Here is a 24,560-nt window from a genome sequence, read left to right as displayed (position 1 = left end):
GTTAGCCCTGCAGCATGTGCCTGAATGAAAGTTACTATTGCCTACCGAAATGGAGCTGGACTAAATGTGGTTTTGCTCAAACAAATAAAATAAATAAAACAGACCAGTGAATTAATATAATTAAATTAATAAGTAAATTTTTTAATATAAAAATAATTAATAAAAATATTAATTCTAATTATTTATCTACATATTAATAATCTAATATATCTATTTTACATATTTTTCCTTAGTTTATATTGTTATAATAAATAAATAAACTGGCAAAGTGCATTATTTTTAAATACCTAATTATCCATTTTAGTTTATTAAAATAAATAGAAATATTTGACTACAGTAAAAAGTCAAAATATTCTGTGGGATAATGAGCACTGATCGATTACAATAAGGCAGGGAAGCAAGGGTCCATGTTGTTTTCATTCTGACTTTAAAGCTGTAAGGGTGTGGGCATTATCCAGAGTAGAGTGAGTAGTCATCTGCTCAAACACACAGCTTAACACATCACATCATCTAGCATTGAGCTTCACTACACACAAACAAGATTCTTAAAACCCCACTATTATGACCCAAAGCACCAGCTTGAGGCAGGGTCTTTAGCTCTTAATCTGAAATACACACATTCACAGATCTGGGCTCTGACCCAAATCCCTTTGAGCAAATGTTTAATAAGGGTCTGCACTGCCTCTGAGTAGTTGTGGCAGTAGTGGATGCTGGTTTAGTATAGAGTGATATGCCGCCAAGCCACGATGACAGGCATGGAGCATTTTAGAGTGTGGTACTGAAATAACAGCAGGTGACTGTGAGACAAATGCTAAACATTCTTAACATGTATACTGGAATTCCACCATCTCAAGAATGAAGTTTATATCAGTATTAAAACATTTTTCTGATTATTGTGTCAAACTGGAACAAACTTCTTAAACGAACCAACCGAACATGTTGTTTAATCTCCATTACTAAAATTATTTGTTAAAAATGTGTCACTTACACAAGTCGCTTATAGTTCTACAAGTGGGCTCCCCCAAAGTCCACGGTATAGTTCGAACACTGTTCTTTGGTGAAGTAGTATTTATATTTAATAATGGCTTATGTACAGTATTCAGTTCCATTCTAATGTTGCTTTGCAAATTTTATCTTAATTCTCAATTCATCTCAATTCATCACTCCTGCCACTTTTGACAATGTCCAGTTCTTGTAAAAAATACAAATAAAAAAAAGGTTAAAAAAACCTGATTCACTACTATATGGAGCTCAGTTTCCATATTGAAAAAAGTCAACTGTGAGACAAAAAAGACAGCCACAGCTGTGTAATGTAAATGTCACATTTATGAGATACGTTAGAATTGCCAACAGTTTTTTTCTCTGAGGCAGAAACAGTTTTTTTGTACTACTTACAAAAATGTTTTTGTATTAAAAAAAAATGTCATGGTTTTGGCATTGCGCACATGATAACAATTAAGAAACTTAAAATTCTGCCTAACAGTAAGGTATGGCATTTTTTAAACCTTGTCACTATGAACTACCAAGCAATTGGATTTTGAAGGCCACTGATGAAAAAAACTGGATTATTCTGTTCTGCCCAACCACACAACACATACTAGATCAAGCATGTTTAAGGCAAGAGCTAATGATCATTGATATTTCTAACAGATTGAGGGAAAATAATAAATTGAATAAGTGCGCTGTATGGCATAGTTTTGTCAACAAACATTTCTCCAAACTACAAAAAGGCGCCTTCATGTTCTTGTAGCAGCAACTAACACATGGCTCAAGAACTTAATGCTGTGGCCTGTCTGATCTTTTCCTTTAATAATTTTGTATATATATCTTATTTGTTTTATATATGGTAGAGTGTTACATTAGGCATTTAAATAAAGGCCAAAAAGCTTTCCTAAACCCTATGGCAACTGCAGCACAGTGTAAAAATGCTTCCTGGTTAGCCCAGTCCCACATGTTTGCATAAGCTTGGCCCAGTTTCAAGATCATTGAGGGTAGGCCATTTACTACTGTTCCCAAGTGATGTCTTCAACTGAGACTCAATCCATCTTCAATCCCAACATTTGATTTTGGGACATTTTAGAGACCAGCACTAAGCTTGATAATGTAAATAATAAACCTGCACCATGAACAGATGCACGAACATGACCGAAGGATTGAGTTTCATCTTCAAACTCATTATGAACGTTTGATCAGATGCCACCGATGCTAGCAGAAACATCAGGATGGTCTTTTACACATTCCTTTCGCTATGTAAATACAGCCCAAACATGATGACACCTTTCACAAACCAACAGATGTAAACTATAAATGTTAAATATTAATTTGTATATCTTGTTTTGTGTGTTTTTTAGAGGACTTGGCTACTCAGCCAATTAGAGACAATCACTCTCCATTTTTCCAGTAAACACACGTGACTAATTAAAACTGAACATAAATTATAAAACCACCCGAGATCACTTAAAACAATATTCGACACTAATTCATGGTTTTACCAGAATAACGCATTGTAGTGGCGACCATCAAAATTACAAAATGTTTAAAAACAGCTGAAATCAAGTGACTAGGCCAGTTTGATACGCACTCTGAAGTCGAAACAAAAGATTCCAAAACATTTCTAAGCTTCATGAAGCAGCATTTCAAAAGCATTCATTATTAATAAGTTTAAGTTTGTTTAACATAACACTTTGTTGTACAAAGTTAAATTAATTTCATGGAAAAGTTTCTTCAATTTAAGTAACATTTTGATTGCATTATGATTGTTAAGACCTGATCACACCAAGGACGATAACTGTAAAGTTATAATAATCGCTCTAATTCTAAGAGAATAGGGAAGTCCACACCACAACTATAACGAAAACACAGAGAAACAATATCATTAGAATAATTTTCAGAGCATTTGTTTCCAGTCAATTAGAATCCACCCAACATTAAAGAGATCCAGCGTTTAATGCAGCAGAAGACATAACTACACTGCACGCTTACAAAAACAGAACATTGTTGTGCATTGTTGAGGATGCTTATATACTTAATATAGTTATTGTTCTTGGTGTGAATGGGCCTTAACATGAATGTGTGCATCTTACCGGCAAAAAGCACCAATACCGTCAACCACATAACACTGTCCTCCATTGAAGCAGTAACTGGGGAAGATGTCGCATGACGAGATACATGTGCCATTGTAACGCACAAAACCATAGAGACAGCCAGAGTTGAGCCCATCCGATGCTCCAGATTCTCCAGATCCATCATCAGGTGTAATAACTCTAGTGTTGGAGGGAACTGCGCTGGCTATGAGAGGAACATTTTCATCTTCCATGTCAGGTGGCGTTGGTTGGCTCTCCTCTAGATAAACTTCAGTGGGTGAATAGTCAGGTGACAGATAATCATAAAAATCAGAAAGCGTCCAGGAGGTTGGATCTCCACCCTGGAGCTCCTGAACCCAAGCAGGAGGATCAAGAACATGCTGTTGGTAAGACGGATTGTAAAAATTCACCGTGATAACTTCTTCTGGTTGGGAAGGGGTGGACTCTAAAAACGTCCCATCCGCTTGTAGTCTCTCGCTCTTCCAGCGTGGAGCGCTGTCCTCAATTCTCTCCTCGTTAAAGTCTAGCTGGGACAGGCCACGTGTCCGGGGTTTAGCCAGTGTGGGCAGCCGGGCAGCCATGCCATCTATCATCAAATCAATGACGTGTGCCCTTTCGGCTGAATCAACACTGCTGTCCGTCACAGCACTGGTTGAGGTTTCTCCACCGCTGCCTGACTCTTCTCCAGCTCGTGGTTTCCGAGAGTGAACGTGGGCCCTGGCAATAGGTGTGACCTCACCAGGAAGTGCAGGCTTAAGCCCCATCCCATTCAGGTCTGAGGAGTTAGTCCCAGTAGAGTTGGAGATAAACGAACTGCCTGGAAAAAAAACAAACAAATAATAATAATAACAACAAAAAAGTTAGTCACAAACTTACAACTTTTTAAAATATTTTTTTAATATTTTGTATATTTGTATATTTTTTATAATTTTTTTCCCTGTATAAGAACACCTTCGCAAGCACTCACTACCATTCTGCATACTCAGCAACTCAAGGACAAAATATATATATACTCTGCATCATACACAAACCTGGACAAATCTGCTTAATTATACACTGCTGTGCGCGAGGCCCCAGATTTCTTTCCAAAGCAGCTTGTGGTAGCTGGATTAGCAGCTCTGATTTACTAATGTAAATTACTGAGCCTGGGCGAGAATTGGGATTCAGATTAGGATTAAGGGCTGTAGGTTGAGACTTGCATTGGTCAGTCTGGATGGGTAAGCTTTAATGGACAAAGATAAACACACAATAGGGAATTCCTCTTCAGCACTGGAAAATCTCAATGACCTAATTGATTGTCCTTTACTGATGCTAAACCAGTCTAATGCAATCCACCTCAAATATGAACACACATGGAAATATCCTTTTTTTATTTCAATCCCTGATTTTCTAATATTATATTATGAAATATATACACTACTGTTTAAAACTTTGAGTTAGTATTCAATAAGATTTGTAAATGTTTTTGAAAGAAGTCTCTAAAAGAAGGCTGCATTTATTTGATCAAAAATAGAGTAAAAACAGTAATATTCAGGCTTGAACTGATGGTAAAACTAACGACATTATTAACTGTCTTGATATTTACTTTGAAAGCTGACGCTCGCGATTATGGTAAGGGGCGTTACATTTCCGACGCGTGCTTGTGGTGTTCGGCCAATCACAATGCACTGGGTCAGCTGGCCAATCAGAGCAGAATACGCTTGTCAAAGGAGGGGGCTTTGTTGAAAACGACGTGTTTGAGAGAGGCGGGTCATAGAGGACCTACAATAATGTACACTATTTGAAAAATAATGTGTTTTTTGAACATTAAAGCATGTCAACATATTCTGTTACACCAAATACACAAAATAATGATCTTTAAAATAGCATCATATGACCCCTTTAAATCGATTTTCGCCAGACTTCAGAAATGACTTCTCTTTGGTGATGAATGCAGAACTTCTCCAATCATTTAGTCTGCTTCAACCCCACCCCTTTCTTACAGTTGGATGCAAGTTCACATTCAGATCTGCTTCCATCCAATCAACAACCGATGGATAAAAGTCCATGTTTTTCTTTTTTGATAATCCATTTTGGATGTACATCACAATACACAAGAAAAGATCTCTCACTATTTCCATTTCATCACAACTTTAAAATGCAAAGAGGGCAGAGACTGTGTAAAACTTTGTGAATGATGGGCGTTCCAATTTCTGTGGGCAAAGATGCCATGTAGACCTTCCAGTTTCTTCTACTATGAAGTCTATACTCTTTATGTAAGAGACGACTTAACATTTAACTCACCTCACCTTATTTTCAAATCTGATAACTTGGTATCCTAAAGGTAAGTGTCATTCTAAGCTCTGCTGAATAAAATCCACACTGCCACGGTGCCACCCATGTGCTTAGTTATAAATAGTACTGTGATGCTGCTTGGCAAGGGAGCTGGCATGGATGTCCTTAGGATGGGCGTAGGTTCACAGCAGTATCAGTGCAAGCCAAACAGACATATAGAGATGCCAGACCTGTGGGATTAGCAGTGCCACCCCAACCTGTGCTACTGTTGTACAGTATGACCATTAGTAGTTATGCTACCCAAATTAAATATTCAAGCCAAAAACTGCACTCAATGTGTTGAGATAATGCACCATATAAATGTTAGTTTGGGCATATGCATGAGCCAGTAATGAGCGGTTGAGAAGATTACAGAAGATCCAATCTAATCTTGATTTAAGAGGGAAAGCCAATTGTTTGTTTCACCATTCATAAACAGTATGGCTTTAAGATGTATTATAGAGTTTATTGTAATGTTTCTTTACTAATGATATTCAAAGAATGCAAGAGTTTTTTTTTTTTGTAAAAGGTATGATTTTGCCAATCTGTGTAAGATACAAGCCACTGGTCAGAGGACCAGTGTACGTACAGAGGAGGTATATGCCAGGTAAGAAAATTTAAATACATTTTAGTGAAAATGTACACTTTAGAATGTGAAGATATACATTTTATCAGATATAAAAAATTATATCCAAAAGTAGAGTCTGAGTTGTTGAAATGGCTAATAAAGCCAAATAACTTTTAAGATCTAAAGACTCATTCTCACCAATGATGATAACTAGAACTATAAAGTTTTAATTGTTCTAATTCTATGAGAACAGTGAACTCCACACCACAACTATAATGACTACGACACAGGGGAAAGATATTGTTGAAATCACTTTCAGAGCCAGTCAGAATCCATCTGATTTTAAAGAGCTTGAGCATTTAAAGCGTCAGATGACATATATGCAGTGCACGCTTTCAAAAAACAGAAATTTATCGTCTATTGGTGTGGATGCTAATTTCATACTGATCATTTTTTACATGTAACTTTCAGTGACTAAGCATTAAGATTAATTAATGATTGCTTTTAATAAATAATTTCAGTTATTCATAATAACATTCTAAATATTTTATAATTTACTAAAATAATCATTTTAAATTTTATTAAACTATAAAATTATATTATTAAATATTATGGCAACACTTTACAATAAGGTTCCATTTGTTAACTATATTTAATGCATTAACTAGCATTAGCAATGAGCAATACATTTATTACAGTATTTATTAATCTTTGTTAACATTAGTTAATAAAAATACAGCTGTTCATTGTTAGTCCATGTTAACTCAGGTCCATTAAATAGCATTAATAGATAAAACTTTTGATTTTTATAATGTATTGGTAAATGTTGAAAGCAACATTAAGGACAATTAATAAATGCTTTAGAAGTATTTTTCATTGTTAGTTTATGTTAACTAATATAGTTAACTATTGTTAACAAATGGAACCTTACTGTAAAGTGTTACCGATATTAAACATCTAAAATATTGCACAAATATAGAATCACTTTCATTTGGACATGCACATTTAACTGACAGATTTTCCAAATAATGCTTGAAGAGACAAAAAAAAAAAAAAGAAACACCAGAGATTTCTAGAAATCAGAATTTTATTTTAATCAGGTTAATGCATTCACATTGCTGGTTGATAATCAAAACGTTCAAATTCCAGTTGATGCAACGATATTTTTAGAGCAAATAAACATGGTCAGTGTCTGTGCACCACATCGAGTGTTTGGAAGAGATCGGTCCCCTTGTCCAACACAGCGTTCGTCACAGTCATTGAGTTTAACTAGTACAAAACTGGATCAACGACATGATTAATTCAACTGCAATGCTTTACTGCACAGATGCTGAAGATCAGCAAGTGTCCAACAGGTTGTGTAGTTCCATAAGTTTCCAACAGTGTAGGCAGCTCTAGTGTCAGCGTCTGGCAGGATAAACACAGTTGGCCCTCACTGGGAGCTCCATACGGGCAGGCTAGGCGGGCGCTAACACTAGCTCGTTGACGCTAATGCTCATTGACAGTCTCTGCTGTTATGAGAGCGCAGTGGCAGATGGCTCTCTTGTGCCATGCATGGAAAGGATCTAAGCAAGTTTAGCGAGAAAGTGCACTAAAAAATGATCTGAGGTTGGTTTTAGACGTTTTAAAATAAACATCAAGACAGAGTAATGACATTGCATGGTTCAAAGACTTAATCTGTGCACATTTTTGTGAATGCATCCTGTCTGTTGCTTTTTATTTCTCTCTCTGGTTGAGGAAGTGAGTGCCTGGTCTTGGCAAAAACAACAAAGAAGAGTAACAGCCTTTTGTCACAGCATGCCCACTAATTTCAACTAGGCACTAGCAATGCATGTTCTATTATAGTAATGATTGTCCCTAGTTTAGCATAACATCAAAAGAAACACAAAATATATACAGAAGAAGGCACTATAGCTACAACTGGCAACAAAACACATTTCAGCCTTATGAATAACTATGAAAAGTGATTTGACTGAACTCTCCAAGTTGACTTCAATATAAAATGGTGTGACATTTCTGAAAGAATCATGACATTCAGTGGGAATATTGAGGGCAGGACTCGAAGACATCTTTTTCTTTAGAATAATGTGCTCTGATTAATTGTTCTCCTTAAGGAAGAAGTGCCACAGGGAGATTGTTTTGAATGTGCTGACTTTAATGAAGTGGTTGACCAATATACTGTATTGTCTGACATTTGCCACTTTTAACTTATCAGTGTCAGCCGATATGTATTTTTTTCTGTGCAGACAATGTTTCGGAACCAACTTTTATTTTGACAGTTCCCACATTTTATTTTTCCCATTCCCACATACATACACCCTCAGTCACCATTCACGTCTAACAAAGAATTTCAATTAGAATGACAACAGATCAGCATGGCTGAACAGAACTCTGGACTGACTGCAGCAGCTACAAAAGCAAATTAAAGACAAGAGCATCTGGATTTGTTAAATGGCTTGATTATAATAAAAGGTTTGAATTGCTTTTTATAAGGCCATTATGAGTACTTAGGTCAATTTTATCATCGGAGGCATGCTTGCTTAACATCCTGTTTTGATGAAAGATGCATGTCTCTGAAGAGACAATGATGCGATAATACATAGACTTTGGGAAGTCGGCCAAGAGGTCAGAGGTTCAGCTAAGTGCAACCATTTAAAGCTCCTTATGCAAATGATACTCTCCTGCTTTACGCAGTCATTAGCTAGGCCGAGGCAACTGTAGTGTGATGCAGGTCAACCACACCAACGTGACAATTTGGTACTCATGCAGCAAAACCTATTGTCTTCAGGTGCTGTCGCTCAGCAACGATTTTTTTTTAAAGAACCAACATTTTGTCAGTGGATAAAGGGTCACCCCCATTCTATAAATATGTGCATTTGATAAACATAAACTTATATTTAGAAATGAAGCATCAAATAAAGCTGTGATTAAGAGATGCAGATGATTTTTTTTTGCAAGTAAAATTACAATTTTTATATGGCAGTATTCTATTATCCAGTCTAACATAAATAATACATGTTTTATACATAACGAATAAAATCACGTAAATTCTTTGGTCCAATGAATAACTAGATGAATTATTAAATTACATTTAAATATTTATAAAATGCCAATAAGGTGAACAAAAAAGAGGCTGTGCTTAGTACATTTTCTCTCAGTTACGTACATTTTAAAAACGTGAATAGTTCTGAAATTCCCAAACGACTCGAGCTTTCTTAAGTAATTGTGCTAACAATTTATTATAATTTAAATTTAATTCACATACAAACACTGGTTTGGTGACATTTTTAGAGACCCGTTTATCGCTTGATCCGAGTGAATCGGTTAAGTTTAGCCTATTACATTTTTGTTTCAAATTTGCACAATTTATGTTATTTCCCTTAAAAAGCTCAGGTCACAGAAACAAACTACAAAGAAGGTCCCTGTTAAATGTAGGAAAGGCAGGCATTTAGAAAGATTGCATAATAATAACTCAAATATATACTCACCATTAACACACAAAGGAGCGATGTGAAGAAGCAGGACGCTGGACAGCACCACCGACTCCCAACCTGCTGAAAACAACGTGCGCCTGGAGTTCATCATGACACAAACACTTCAACTGAACCAGGTGGATCTTCTATTTAAGATATAGTCATACGGGAGATGTTTTGGAGAATCTGAGCAATAATCCTGGACATAAATCTCCTTAGATTGAATGCGTTACGAAGCCCGATGCTGCATGCCAACTTCGGATGTTGTCTTCAGTTGTTATTCCTCTTTGGTTGAGATTCAGGCCACCCTTAGCGTCGCTAGGGACCCGTCATTTCTTATCCAACTCCAACAAGATGCCAAGACAGTTAAATGTGTCTCATTGGTAATGAGAGCCAGTATCAGGCGTCCACTAAGGAAGCGGAGAGTTTCGGTGTAACTCACGCTGCCACTGACTGCAGTAGGCGAATTCCAGCGGACGAGTTTTTGTGCCAGTCGAACTCACGGTTGATGTGAAGTATCTGCTCATGCGCCTCATTACCGACACAATTAGTGTCGTGTGATAGAATCACTAAAATGTCCCCACTTGCTTTCCCCAAATGCATTGAAGTTCACTTAAATATAAAATACTGACATTCTAAATTGTTTTATTATAAATAATTTAACTGACCTCTTTGATTAAAGGTACAAAACTGATGCAGGCGGTTCCCCCGAACAAAGCGTCTGAAACTGGGTCACCCATAGACGCGTCCAAACGTAAGCAAACACTGTGTAGAGGGGAGGGACTCTCCTTAATTTTTTCCTAAAATCACAGCGATCTGTGGAAATTATCCTTGGTCAAAGAGGAAATTTGTATTTGTATTTTTTTTAAACCAAATTTATTAGTATAATGTAGAATTTTTTATTATATTTAGAATTAGAATTTAACATTTTCAGTTTGCAAGTTTTAATAATTTTCTTGTAGTATTTTATAAAATTATAGCATTTATACATTTTTTAATTCGCTTTTAATTTATATTTTCAGCTTTCATTTTAGGTTTTAGTAATTTTGTGCTTTTCTCATTTTTATTCTTTTTTTTTTTTTTAATATAGCTTTAATTTTGTTTGTTTTAGCTTTAATAATTTTAGTACTTCAACAAACATATTTCAGTGAGTTGCCACGGTAACATTTCTTTAACATTTTCCATAGTTTTATTCAACAATTCTCAAAGTGACAGTTCAGCATAAAATTGGAATTATTTACTCAACTTTGTTGTTTCAAACTTATTACTGTCTTCAGTCAAACACACAGGGCACGATATTAATGAAAATTAAGTTGCTCCTTTCCATACAATAAAAGTGTTTTTGCTGAAAATCTTCCCCTGAAGCTCTCAAATCTCATTTATGAGCTCCATTTACTCTTGTGTATGGAAAAGAGCATTTAAAAATTTCTCCCAAACCTTGTGCACTAGAGTGACCTGTGATCTAAGAGTTTCTCTTAAAAATACATCTGGAACAGATCAAGTAATGGCGCAGTCCAGTTTTCTTCATAGTTAAGAACAGTTGACTGCTGAAATACTTGTACCACAAATATGAAATTAAATGTTTTAAATGCATCAGAGATTAAGCTACTAAATTAAAAATATTAAAGTATTAGAAAATCTTCTAAAGTAAACTTCAATAGATGAGCTCACTCAAGAAGTTATAACTCCATATAAAAGATTTATTCTTACTAAAACAAATGTTTTAGTGCTTGGTGGCAATACAAAAACAGATCTACAAACATTAAGTACAGACAGATACGGCAACGAAAAGCCTCAAATCTTACACTTATATGTCAGCATCAATGCTTAAAAAATATTAAATATACACAGAAGAAGTGCTATTGTAGAGATGAATGTGGGTAATGAAGTGACTGTTCTTCTTCATGTCATCTTGCGGAGTTTGGGTCTTAAGGAGGTGAAGACATTACATGGGTGTGGCCCCATCAGCCTGTGAGGATGGTGGAATTTGGTCTGAGTTGGAAAAAACCGAAAAGCAGCAGAATTCAAAAGGTTTCGAACACTGCACCGGTGTTGATCAGCATTTGCTTTGAGGCATGTGTTACTCACACATGCCATTGGGAGCTCCAGAGTGCCGAGCGCCCACGATCTGTCCAGTACTAGCACTGCCCACCGAACATCCTGAGAGAGATGCAAAAAACACAATATTATTAAGTACCGGTATATGAGTGTGCATGAGACAAAAGGGTTGACTGATGTGTAGGAGAGAGGAGAGTGTACCATGGGGAAGAGGGTTGTATGCTGTACTACTGCTGCTCTGTGTGGCTCCCGCTTGTTGCTGCTGTTCCACATTCTGTCGTGCCTTCATCTCAGCATATTTCACCTGCTCCACATGGAAGTTCTGCCTCTCCGACAATAACTGCTGTCTCTGCTGCTCCAGCTACAACACACAGATATCAAATGAAGTTTAAACACCCTCCCAAACAAATCTCTACATTAAAATGCAGATAGCAGTTAGCAAGATTTTCTGTTTAAATAAATCAGAAAAAAGGTTTGGAACAACATGAGGGTGAGTAAATGATAACAGATTTTCATTTTTAAGGGAACTATCCCTGTAAGAGATTATGAAAATGTATTATAACAAATATTATTATTACATTATAACAAATGTATTATATTACAAATAATTTTCTAAAAATAAATCAAAGGCGATTAAAATGCAGTTGTAAAACATTCTTGCACTGAAAAATAATTTAGGGTGCTCTCAAAAGTTTCTTGGGAGTCTTGGAGAGATGCCAGATCTTGTTTGAACAAGGCACTCTAACTCACAGCCTCTTTTTCTCGATCCATAATGGTCTCCAGCTCTTCAAAGTGTCTCAGTTTGATCTCCAACTTTTTCATCTGAGTTTCAACCAGCAGAGCCACCAGAGATTTGATTTTCCTCTCTTCTACTGCAGCCAAGTGCTAGAGGGACAGAAGAAGAAGAAAGAGAAGCGTGAGTTCAGATGAATGGCTTTTTTGTCACAATTAAAGGTCACGGGAGCGGTTGCAAGAAAAAAGGTTTGACATCTACCTTTGCTTTGGTAGCTGCAGAGGCCAGTGCTGCAGCAGCAGCTGTGGGGATGTTTCCCTCCACCAGCTCAAGCGCCACCCTCCTCTTAATCTCCTCTCCATCCCCTTGGGTAAGGCACATGTCAAAACTTTCCTCTGGATAGACATACAAAAAGTTTGAAAAATGAAGAAATACAGTAGAAATTGCATGACTACTCATTTTTACTCATTGGGGGGATATATGTATAATATATATATATATATTAGGCTATTATATAATAGCTATTATAACAGCATTATATAGTGGTTGAACGCATTATATAGTTTTTTTTTTTGAGTCACAGATCTGACAATTTTTTCGGATAAGAAAGAAAAAAATAATTTAAAACACAGAGAATTACAATGCTGTGAAGGGTTTTTGACACAGGCTAATTTTATGTGTATGTATACGCAACTCTGCATTTCCGCGCTGTCTGAAACACGTCTCTTGTGTGCGCTTTGTGTGCGAGAACAGCGCGTGAGTAACGAATTGAGCTCTCTTTCATTTCTTCTTCTTGTGATTTAAAATTGCTTGTACGTGTAAATTGGCAAATTAATCTGCGAATCACATGCGTGCCGAATGGTAGGGTCTCATCCGTATTACGGATCAACTGCGATCCGTTTAACTCCTAATATGTAACAGATCAGAGCAAGCTTTCATTTAGCCTACTTATTTAACATGAAATTGTCAAATTGCTACTCCATATCAATCGCATACAAAGAAAATACAGATTAGAACAATCATTAACATAAATAAATAAATAACAGTGTCATATCTATAGGTCTACACATTTTTCCCAGAACGTTCTTGCGACCCGGTAGCAATTCTTCCATGGCCCGGAAGTGGGTCACGACCCGGTGGTTGGGGACCTCTGATATAAACTACTGTTCAAAAGATTTGGGGTCAGTACGATTTTTTTTCAACATTGGCAATAATGTTTCTTGAGCACCAAATCCAAATATTACAATTCTGAAGGATCACGTGACACCGAGGACTGGAGCAATGGCTGCTGAAAATTCAGCTTTAATACCACATGAATACATTACGATTTAAAAATATATTAAAAGTTATTTTTAATTGTAATATTTCACAATATTTCTGATTTGCTGTAAGATTGATTAAATAAATGCAGCCTTGGTGAGCATAAGAGACTTCTTTCAAAACTTTTTTTGGCTAGATTCACTGTCATAAATGATGTGGTTCACTTCTAACATGCTTTGTGGATGTTAAATGCTATGGGTTCACTTTCTTTTCCCTTTTTTGTAATTCCATATATAGGTTTTTATACAAAAGCTAAAGGCACAGTGCTTGGAGAAAATGCTAGGTCATCTGGGCATCACATGAATCCAGAAAATGTGCATATTATGCATACCGAATTCCTTTCAAATGTAGTCTGAGTAGTATAGTAGTATACTATATTGAACACAGCTTTGGTGTACCTGAGCTGTCACACCAACTGCAACGAACAATACATATTTAACAATATAGCAGCAATCTGTTAAATCAAGGTGAATCAATGCAAAGAGATTTAATATGCAGAGCATCTGTGATCCTCTGACCTGCTGTGCTCTCCTCTCCCCTCTCTCCTTCACTCTCTTCTTTCTCCTCATTCTTCACATGCTCTCCCTCTCCCAAGATGCTATCACCCTCAAGCTACAAAAGACAGCACAGTCTCAGTGACAATCAATCATACTTTCCTTGTTAAGATTTGTCAAATAAGAACATAAAACATCAGAATGGATGATTATTTGTGTCTGGAAAAGCTTCTCATACCTTTTCATGTTGCTCATATTCAGTGCTCATCGTTTCTATACCACTCCCATCTATAAAAAAACAAAAAACAGAGAACAATATATTAGTCATAATCCTAATGTTGATCATAAACCTTATTATATAATATTGGGTGTTCAAAGGCCATATAAGATGATTGTTTAAATGACATTAAACATTATGAAAATTTTCTTTCACTTACTGCCCTCCCCTGGATGTTTCAAGTACGACCATTCCAATTATTCTTAAATGACACTAAAACGGTTTTAACATGCACAACCATTCAACAGTTTGGGGTCTTATGCTCACCAACGCTGCATTTATTGGGTTAAAAAATACAGTAAAAAACAGGAATGATGTAAAATATTATTAAACTAGGGAGATTATTAAGCTAGGGGAAGACATTTAACATGCATTTCAAAAGTGAATTCAAGGTGAGAGTTTTTTTTTTATTTATCTTTTGACTACATAAAACACTTTTTAAAAAATACTAAAAAGTAAGTACCAGTCTTTTCTGAATGGTCAGGATCAAGTTCTGCAATGCTGCCTGTTTGGAGTGTAAAGGCCGGATCTAAATTATGCCCAACTCTCTGTGCTTTGTGAAAGCTGGCACTGAATATTTCTGGTGGGGCCTCTTCTCTTGCTCTTGAGAATTCCTCTGAAAGACAGTTCAAACATTACATACATATTTTCTCTTAGCACACGTATCTTCAAATCAGCACACACACACTAACAGACTAACTCTTACCTAAAGCTGCCCTGGCGGCTGCAGAGGCCACTCGAGGGTCGACCACAGATGCAAGGAAAGCAACAGTGCTCATTACAGGGTTCCCTGACTGGCTGAAGGGGACAGGCTGATATGCCAGAGGACCCATTGAGGCTTCAGAGTTCTCTAGGTATGGATCCTCTATGGGCAACCGTAAGAAGTGAAGAATACAGTCATCCTGTGTGCGACTGCCCACATGCTCGGACACCTTATTCCAGTCATCCTTATACATCTCCAATGCCTGAAAAGAAAGATATGGCATACAAAACCAAATAATCACAACTTTTTTCAGGCCAAGGACCCCTAGGGGATAGAGAGAGATGGAGCAGGTCCTCCATATTACACATTGTATAAAATTAAGTATTGCATTTTAAACCATTTTAAATCACTATTGCATAAAATGTATATGTCATTATATAATAATTATTGTGATATGTACAGAGCCATATACATCAAATTTTTTACTTCACCCAAAATTACAATACAAAATACATTTTAATGTGAGACAGACAATTAAAAACTGTAAAACGTAAAATGTAGCTGGATTTTTAGATTCTTAACTTTAGCTTTGGGCAAAAAAATTATTGTAATCATTGTTTGCTTGAGATAAAAAAAAAATAACTGGCAACCCCCTGCAGTACTGCTTTTGAAGACTCCTGAGTACTAAAGCTTTCAAAATCTTGTTGACTGTTTGACTGGCTTACCTCCAAAAGCAAGAGTGTTTCCTGTTCTGTCCATTCTCTCCCTGCACTTGCGCCTTTACTCTTAAAGATGAAAGAAAAAAAAAAAAAAGACAAAGCAAGCACACATTATTTAGGTGCTGAATCTCAATGCACAAAGAGAGTCTAGAAAGTTGTGTTAAAACACTGCTAAACTCAAACGATGTTGCAAACATTGTTTGTAGTTTTTACCTTTGGATGTTTCTTAGCATAAATATCAGTCCGTAGACCAAAGTTCTGCAGGTCAGATGGTTTTTCTCTCAATTTCTCTGGGAAATGCAACATATGCTGAGAAGCTGAAACCTTCAAACACAAAAAATACATTAAATTTATTCAATATTTTTGTAATGATCACTGACTTGTATAACTGTTCCAGGTAGGGCTGGGTGATATGTAAAAAATATTTTATTGATAATCGCCTTAAATATTGCGATATCCGATAATATCGTCTATTCGAGCCCCACCCCTGCCGGAGACAACATAGCCAACATGCACTATAAACACACATCAGTTTGGTTGCTCTTTATCTGACAGTAGTCTGCGATTCAGTAAGCTTAATTACATTTTTATTTTCTTACTTTGTGCTTAATATAAAACATTAGCTTTGTTATGTTAGTGTTGTTAATTTCTACACTGCTCTATATTTAGTATTTGAAATTAATTTCATTTCGTGAAGACAACTGTTGAATTGAACAGAGTTTAACAGAGTTCATTGTGAAGGTGGACATTCTGGTGGTGATTGCTATGTGACATCAACATGAATTTACCATTCTTACAATGTGTCTTGCCTATTTTTCATAAGGTCTGATGTTTCTCTTTCAATTTTGGTGTTGTCGCCCGAGTAGACAAATTTTATTATAAGTTTAATTTCCTTAACGTGTGGCGCTGTTTTTTTTAAACTTGTAGTCAAGCTGTAAGATATTTGTTATTTGTCTAAAATTAGCAATTAAAAACAAATTGGTTTCTTCTGCATGACCAAAAACAGAAAGGTTATTTTCTTCTCATGTTTTTAGAGCTCTGAAGTGTCCTTATAGGCCTATGAATACAGCCTATAAAAATTTAAGTTGAGTTAAAAAAAAAAATTGTTAAAAAAAAAAACATTTAAGCAGTTAAATGTGTTGGTTTACACACAAAGAAATGTGTAAGCTTTTAATTAGTCAAAGAATAAAATTATTAATTTACTTAACATGTTATATTTGATTTACAGAACTTTGTGCGGTTTTCTATCAGTTTGGACTTGAATAAAGAGAGAAAACTTGCACTTAACCTTTTCACGGGCATTTTGTTTTCATAGTTAGACAGATATATGGTCCCGTTATAGGATTGTCTAGCAATATATCGATTATCACAGAATCGCTGTATTCGTGATATTATCGTATCGTGAGCCATGTATCATGATTCGTATCGTACCGTGAGGTACCCTGCGATTCCCACCCCTATAAATGAAGTGATTCCAGAATGGATTTTTTATTCCCCTATTAATTAGCTACTAGCATAGGCTACAAAATATTTCATTCATGCTATTTCATGTGAATAAATATGTTCATGGTAACTACGGGACTATGTTAAATATATTTGTAATTTTACTTAAATTTGACTTATTAATTGACATCGCGATACTTGCAAGACATCGTCGAAATATACAATAATATCGTCATATCGCCAGGTAGGCAACTGATTGTTTTCAACTCAAAACAATACTTCATGTCCCCTTTTTAGATACAGTAAGTAGGAAAGTAATAAAAGGGAAAAGGCAGTCAAAACCCTGTTGGGATTTATTTTGTGACACGAACGGCTGACTAATCTAAGAGCTGATCATTTAAAGCATAAATTTGGTGTTTGGCAATGTAATGTCAAAGTCCTTCTGTATTACCTGTAAGGGTCTGTGCTGTAGTGGGACGAGTCCGGATGGTGTGTCTGTGAGAACGTTAAAGTGTGGTGTTGGGGGTGGGCCCATGGGGAGGGGTCGGCTTTCTGCATCTACCTGATAGTTGATAAACCCCCACTGCTCCAAAAATGAATGAACCCTAAAATGCACACAAGCAGGTTTATAAATGAATTACATTATTTATAAACCGGTGTCAGATTAAGTGGGTAAAAGTGAAACTTTTATACACACCTTATTAGTGCACACACATCTCCTGTCAGGTTTCGTCTACAGGAGCTTGAGGTCAGATACTCCTGAGGGTTTAGCCGGTATGTATCAATCATGAAGTTGCGGTATGCAAGATATCTACAAACAAGATATGAACATGTTTATTTAGAGTTCAGTATGATGAATCTGATACAAATAGTATTTGCATGTATATGTATACAAACTGACTTACATTTCTGGTGTTTTGGACTTATTTTTCCCATTGAAGAACTCAGGCAGAGCTCGTCTCTCTATCTGATGAATACTGACGCACAAAAATAAAAAAGCACTATTACTCCTCATAAAAAAAAAAATGTATAAGAATAGTAAATGCCTGCATATGTTCAGAGCACTAGGACTCAAATATGACACCTATGTAAAACTGAGAATGTGAGTTGGCGTAATCGGGACACTTGTACAGTTCAACCCTCACCAGTTGTAGTCGAACCAGGAGGCATAGGTGGGCACAATGATGTGATGTGTTTGCTCTGTGGCACTCTCCTCCCCCTCCATCCCACGGCCAAACTCCCTCTGCTCCTCCTCATCCTACACACACACAATCACAACACACTCAGAACTTACATATTTAAAGCACATGGTAGATATTGTGAGCTAGAGCTCCTTTAAACTGGAACTTGACTTTAAACTAGCTTCTGGTTGTAGATTCTGTGTAAGGCTGGACAGAAGCATCCATGGCAGACAAACTCATGGCTGAAAGGGTTGACATTTTTTGTTCACTATTAGAATAGAGTTTAAGAGCATTGTTGCAGTGTGCTGTCCTTTTGCTCTTTTCTGAAGGCATTGTTGGAAGTTTTTGATCATGTACTTTTTGTTTAGCTAGACTGACTTACTCTGACACCAGAAAGCAGGTCCTCTTCCTGGTCATCTGAGAGAAATACATAGATATTCAAGGTTATTACTGAAATACAAACAGATCATGATTCACTGAACAGTGAATTCCACAAACAAGCTTACCTAAATCAGCCATAATGCCTCCTTTGACTGGAGTGTTTTCACTGTCTTTTTTCAAGTTCACTGTGAAAAAAAAATAACGTGTTACACTCCTGACATCAACATAAGCACTTAACACAGAAGGGAAATAGAAACTTACAAATTTTAGGCAGAATGACCTCCTCCATATTAGGGACAGGTGTGGGATCCTCCATGTCTTTAGTGAGGTCCTCCTCTGACTCCGCCTCCTCTGGTTGACCACGCCTCTTATACACACCTGAGCTATTGGATTATACCAAATTAAATACATTAATAAGAATCAAATGCAATTTTGTCTCAAACTACAGAGAATTTGTAAAAAGCTACAGTGACTTCCAACATTAACTTGCATTGGTGACAAAAATGTGACATAACATTGACCAAAAAGTAAGATTAAACCTTTTCTTTCCTCCTTTCTTCTTAGACTCAGAGGACGGTGGAGACGTGGAGCGTCGTCGCTTCTTTCCAGGTTTCTGTTCCTTGTGAAAGAGAAAAAAACCCCAAACAAATACTTTAAAGGGGTCATATGATGCGATTTCAAGTTTTCCTTTCTCTTTGGAGTGTTACAAGCTGTTCGTGAATAGATAAGATCCCTGAAGTTGCAAAGACTAAAGTCTCAAAACCAAAGAGATATTCTTTATCAAAGTTAAGACTCTGCCACACACCCCTAAAACGGCTCGTTCTAACACGCCCCCACATATGTAGGTCACTATGTGGAAATATTAGCATAATGCCACCCAAATGTGCACGCAAAGAAAGAAGGCGTGGTTTCAGTAACCGCATTTAGTGTTGAAGCAGCCATGTCAGGGAGACGCTGTGTGTTTCTAGGCCATATAGGACCTACAATAATGTACAGTATTTGAAAAAGAATGTGTTTTTTGAACATTAAAGCATGTCAACATATTCTGTTACACCAAATACACAAAATAATGATCTTTAAAAAAGCATCATGACCCCTTTAAAATAAAAACAAAATTCCAAACTACAAACTAAACTTAATTTAGCAAAACAACAAACTGATTTTTTTAAAAATGGCATGAAATTATGTATTAACATACCTCTGTGCTTTGGTAGATACGCCGCCTGAAACTCATTCTATTCCCATTCTCGTCAATCTCATAGTCTTCCTCATTCATCCACTCATTATATGTGTCTGTGTCGAGAACCCACTTGGTATGAACCTGAGAAAAGATACTGGCATTTAAGTAGATATTCTTACTGTCTTATCACTTCAAATAAAAGCCCATCTCAATATTTTAGTCATTGTTGGAACCCAACAACAGACAAGACGACATGTAAAGATTAGTGTGGGGAACTCAGGGTATTAATACTAAAAGGATTTTTTTCACCTTCCAGCACCTGTCTGGGTTGGGAGGTTCCTCTACTTCTCCATCTACATCACTTGCCGATATAAGTGAGTCATAACTGAAAAAATTAAATATGAAAACATATACTGAATACAGAGCAAAAAGTAGCATTTACTAATCCGAACATTTAGAGCACATGTGCAAATGTGGGTGTGATGTATTCTCTACCTGTTTGGACACATGCCCCAATGTACCATCACTTGCCGATCCAATCGCATGACTGGTCTAAGCCACTCATCTGGAAAAGACCCAACAGTGAACATTATACACACAGATGGGAACATTTCCACAGATATACCAGGAATCTGCATGGACTGAAAGATCCAAAAAATTAAAACACCTTCATCTGCTGTGGAGGGTGATGTATATATTTGGTGGGTGGCTTGTGACTTCTCATCTGTCACTGTGCCCTGAAAATACAAGCAAAAAAGTAGTGTATACACTAATCAATATTGTCTATATTAGGGATGTGCACAAGTAATCAATAGGGGTGCTCCGATTGATCAGCTACCGATCGCTATCAGCCGATAATGGCTTGGGGAAGTTTGATCGGCGGTCTCTATAAAGGCTGATCTCAAGCTGAGTGATGACGCACCTGCCATGAAAGGTTTGGCATGATATGCAGCGGCACTGTCTCAATCTCTGTCCGGCGAGGGTAAAATAATTATAGGGTGTATTCACACCAGGAAAGTCCGCTAGTTCACTTGCTTTGGTCCGGACCCAATACAATGTAGATTTTTTTTTTTTGTTTGGTGCGGTTCGCTTTCACACTGCCCTTTTTTGCAAGTGGACCAGAAATAGTAAACAAAACCACACTAAGGTCATCCATTCATTGGACAGAAGTTCTCAAGCAGGGAAAAACAGGAAGTGCAAAAACAGGCTAATCATGGAGATCTTTCATAGTGCAATTTTTATTCTTTTACTGATTTTGTGTTATCAGATACTAACGCAATATAAAGAAACTTATAAGCGTCATATGAGACAATGTCATACGATGTTGTAATTATGACTTGTCGAAAATAAAATCATATATATATATATAAAATACTTAAAGCATATCACAATGTTAGTTTAAACATTTAACCTATATAAATATGCGCTATTAGGCGCATATCCAATCGTTTGTGCGGAGAATGGAAACAGAAGCGCGCTTCAGGACATCAGTGTAAACAAATTAAATACGCCGTCATTTTTGCTCCTAAAGGTAAGAATGATGCAACGTTCGGAACTGTCAAGGGTCTGTTTTTATTTGTGTGCACTCAATATCAAGAAAACGTTGTGCTATTGTAAAATAAAGAAAACAAATAGGATGCGCTTGCCATCGCGGGAGCGCTTCACAAAAATGAACCGAAACTCAGCAAATATTTTCCTTACAGACATGATGAATACATCTATAGAAAGCTTTAAATTACTACAAAATGAAATAATTCAAATCCAAAACAAATACTCTTATTATTATGTAATCCGTAAAGATGCATTTCTTTCTAAAGGAGTGTCCAATGATGAGATGGCGAGTCAGGATCATCAACTTCATTGCGACACTGACTCATAAAACACTAGTTTATTAGTAAAAAATTCAAATCTCTCCTTACTATTTTCCCCCAACACTGTCAATGTAATTTTTGCAGCAAGCTTTAGCCTATTTAGCGCGCTCACGTCACGTTGCTGTGCAAACGAACTTGAGTTCGATTCAATCGAACCAAACAAGACAGGTGTGAATACCCATAATGCTGAAGGTGAGGTACAATTCATATTTCTTCAGTAAATAATTTACAAAGTAATGTGAAAACTTTCTGTGAGACATAATTTCACAAACTGCATGAGTAAATAATAAATTGTTGTAAGATTCATGAATTAATTAGACTTTTTGATGACTAATATTTAATTTTACCATTAAACATAATCCAGAAAAATGTAAACTGAATTTAGAATAAATTTCTTTTTTTAATTTTTGCTACATTTTTAATAAACAGTTGAATTAGATGTTCTTTTTGATTACTAATAGGGGTGCTCCGATTGATCGCTATGGATCGCTATCGCAGCGGCACCGTGAGACAATAAGTGTTATAGCTCTCTCTAAATGCGCAAATGGCTTCAAATCAGCACATCGCGTCTGCACAGTTGACACGGGTATTGTCACTTGCACAATCGAGGCAGTGATGCATCATCACTAAATTTTATCATTTTCATTTCTTTTTAATTCTTGCCAGTGTTTAAACCATTCAGCACTCGTGTGCTCTCCTAGAGACGTGCCCTCATGCACACTCAAAGCGTGCACACATAACGCCAGGTTCACACATACTCTTGCTTATATTTATTGCGTTTAAACACGCCCATGAAAAATTGTATTACTGTACTGCGTAAAAACAGAATCACAATGCTCAAAAAGCAATTTCAGTAACAACGTTTGGATTTGAAATCAAAATGGATAAATGTAGTGTTTGTGGTAAACAGCCACCTCTGTGTGAAAGCACAATGAGTCCGTGCTGCTTTTGTACTGCTTATGTACTGCAAATGGAGAAGGCCTATGTGTGAACCTGGCATGAGGCCGCCTCACAACCAGCTCACGAAATCAGGCTTGTGCTGTGTGAAAGCTATTGTGCAACAATTGCCCCATTGTAAAAACAAAAATGCACTGCATGATCAAACATTTAGGTAAGATAATTATATATTTTTGAAAAATATATTTTAAAAAAAGCCCCCCTCCACCCCACAAGAGTCACCTAAGAGGGGAATTCCTCCCATTTTCAAAAATGAAATTCAGGCCCTGAATGAATGTCTGTAAAAATCCTGACTGGAGCATCACTATAAATAATTCTACATGATAAAAAGGCGGCTTCAAAAAGATCAGTATTGGCAGATACTGCTTCCTGTGATCGACAATCGGTGATCGGCCCAAAAAATCCTGATCGGAGCACCCTTAGTAATCAACTAGTTCACTAACAAAACACTTTGTCACTAATTATTTTCACTCTACAGAAAGCCCAGTTATTAACTGGTTTTCACAATAAATATGGAGGAAAAATGTTTTCAGATTTTTATTAATGCATATTTATTTATTCTCAAATAAAGGCATTGGTTGAAATTAGCTCTGAAACAGCATATATGCATTATACTTGTTACGTTTTACATTTTAATAGCTTTTATGTGTTTAAGTTCTTGACTACAAAATTACTCTAAATGCCCATCTGAAGAGTCTAGTGTGTGTTGGATATATTTTCACATTTCTTTGGTTCTTTTATTTTTCCACTGACCTGGTGTCGCACAACAATGTCTTTGAGTTTAAGAGCTTGCTTCTGTTCAAGATCAGGAGACAGGTACACCACAGGTCTGCTTAATAAGTTATTCTAGCACAAACAAAACACAGAGGTCAGATACTGCACCACACACAGACATGCTTAAGATCTTTGTCTTTACAAAAGATCCAAGCGCAAATACCTGTATCAGAGTTTTCTCCACAGAGATGAACATCTCCACATTGCGATCCACTCTGGATGGGTTCTGAAGATCAAAGCGTCTCCTTTAATAAAAAATAAAAGATCACAGAGTGGATGACGTAAGTTCGACATCTTTATCGGACACTTAATTTTATTGGCTAAGGAATTAGTTTACATTTACCGTTAGTGGTAAGCTGTATGATGCCAAAAATCTTACATCATGGTATACAGTACAGTAAGTAACTCTAATATCACTATATTGTATTTAAAATCATTCATATATACACTACCGTTTATAAGATTGGGGTAAGTACTTTTTTTTTTTATTCAGCAAGGATGCATTAAATTGATCAAAAATGACAAAAGATTTGCTGTTCTTTTGAACTTCCTATTTCATTTCCACAAAACTATCAAGCAGCACAACTGTTTTCAACATTGATAATAATGTTTCTTGAGGGTCCGTGTAACACATAAAAAATGACTCATTATTCTGATTTTCCACTTCTCTGTTTTGCGCTCCCGGTTGGACCGTACCAGTGGGGGGAGCGGGGGGTGGGGATATATTTACCCAGAGCGCTGTATGTAGGCTATATGCGGAGAGTGAACCAACTCCAGGGTAAGGCTACATGCAGCCAAATGTATTAAACATCATAAACCCGTCTTTTTAGACAAGAACAAGACATGGGTGTCATGTCATGTAGGCTAAAAAAAATGTTTAATGGGACTGAATTTGTATTTAACGTGATTGCAATTTAATAAAAACGTTAGAAATTGATAAGTAGCCTATATAACGTCTCCTTTCCATGGTTATTCAAACAGCGAATAAATTATATATAGAAAGTGACATTATCACTAACATTGATCTATCGA

At 36.5% G+C, this 24,560-nt stretch overlaps 2 protein-coding genes across 6 annotated transcripts in view; both read right to left on the bottom strand.

Moving 5' to 3' along the window:
• LOC107688356 (uncharacterized) overlaps positions 1-10,174 on the bottom strand; it is a 20,486-nt gene extending 10,312 nt beyond the window's left edge. For 2 of the 4 annotated variants that reach the window (XM_016486000.1, XM_016486001.1), the window contains exons 1-2: positions 9,453-10,174; positions 3,084-3,900 (exon numbers count right to left, since the gene is read on the bottom strand). In XM_016486000.1, the coding sequence (XP_016341486.1) occupies positions 3,084-3,900; positions 9,453-9,549 (914 nt within the window). In that variant the 5' untranslated portion in view covers positions 9,550-10,174. The remainder of the gene's footprint in view (positions 1-3,083; positions 3,901-9,452) is intronic. The other 2 variants (XM_016486002.1, XM_016486003.1) reach the window with 1 other exon arrangement.
• Positions 10,175-11,116: 942 nt separating this feature from the next.
• LOC107688355 (SWI/SNF complex subunit SMARCC1-like) overlaps positions 11,117-24,560 on the bottom strand; it is a 17,973-nt gene continuing 4,529 nt past the window's right edge. The window contains exons 4-28 of one of the 2 annotated variants that reach the window (XM_016485999.1): positions 23,692-23,773; positions 23,508-23,600; positions 20,594-20,663; positions 20,422-20,491; positions 20,236-20,311; positions 19,945-20,067; positions 19,286-19,365; positions 19,008-19,129; positions 18,872-18,931; positions 18,748-18,782; positions 18,330-18,442; positions 18,090-18,161; positions 17,882-17,995; positions 17,636-17,789; positions 15,955-16,065; positions 15,748-15,807; positions 15,026-15,284; positions 14,783-14,935; positions 14,281-14,330; positions 14,067-14,160; positions 12,490-12,623; positions 12,246-12,380; positions 11,697-11,856; positions 11,526-11,597; positions 11,117-11,406 (exon numbers count right to left, since the gene is read on the bottom strand). In XM_016485999.1, coding sequence (XP_016341485.1) covers positions 11,402-11,406; positions 11,526-11,597; positions 11,697-11,856; positions 12,246-12,380; positions 12,490-12,623; positions 14,067-14,160; positions 14,281-14,330; positions 14,783-14,935; positions 15,026-15,284; positions 15,748-15,807; positions 15,955-16,065; positions 17,636-17,789; positions 17,882-17,995; positions 18,090-18,161; positions 18,330-18,442; positions 18,748-18,782; positions 18,872-18,931; positions 19,008-19,129; positions 19,286-19,365; positions 19,945-20,067; positions 20,236-20,311; positions 20,422-20,491; positions 20,594-20,663; positions 23,508-23,600; positions 23,692-23,773 — 2,497 coding nt within the window. In that variant the 3' untranslated portion in view covers positions 11,117-11,401. Of the gene's footprint in view, positions 11,430-11,525; positions 11,598-11,696; positions 11,857-12,245; positions 12,381-12,489; positions 12,624-14,066; positions 14,161-14,280; positions 14,331-14,782; positions 14,936-15,025; positions 15,285-15,747; positions 15,808-15,954; positions 16,066-17,635; positions 17,790-17,881; positions 17,996-18,089; positions 18,162-18,329; positions 18,443-18,747; positions 18,783-18,871; positions 18,932-19,007; positions 19,130-19,285; positions 19,366-19,944; positions 20,068-20,235; positions 20,312-20,421; positions 20,492-20,593; positions 20,664-23,507; positions 23,601-23,691; positions 23,774-24,560 lie in introns of both variants that reach the window. The other variant, XM_016485998.1, reaches the window with a different exon arrangement.

Source organism: Sinocyclocheilus anshuiensis, unplaced genomic scaffold, assembly GCF_001515605.1.
Source record: "Sinocyclocheilus anshuiensis isolate Anshui unplaced genomic scaffold, SAMN03320099.WGS_v1.1 scaffold209, whole genome shotgun sequence".
Lineage (NCBI taxonomy): Eukaryota > Metazoa > Chordata > Actinopteri > Cypriniformes > Cyprinidae > Sinocyclocheilus > Sinocyclocheilus anshuiensis.
The sequence above is the reverse complement of the archived record's forward strand: the minus strand, read 5'-3'. Positions and strand labels throughout refer to the sequence as shown.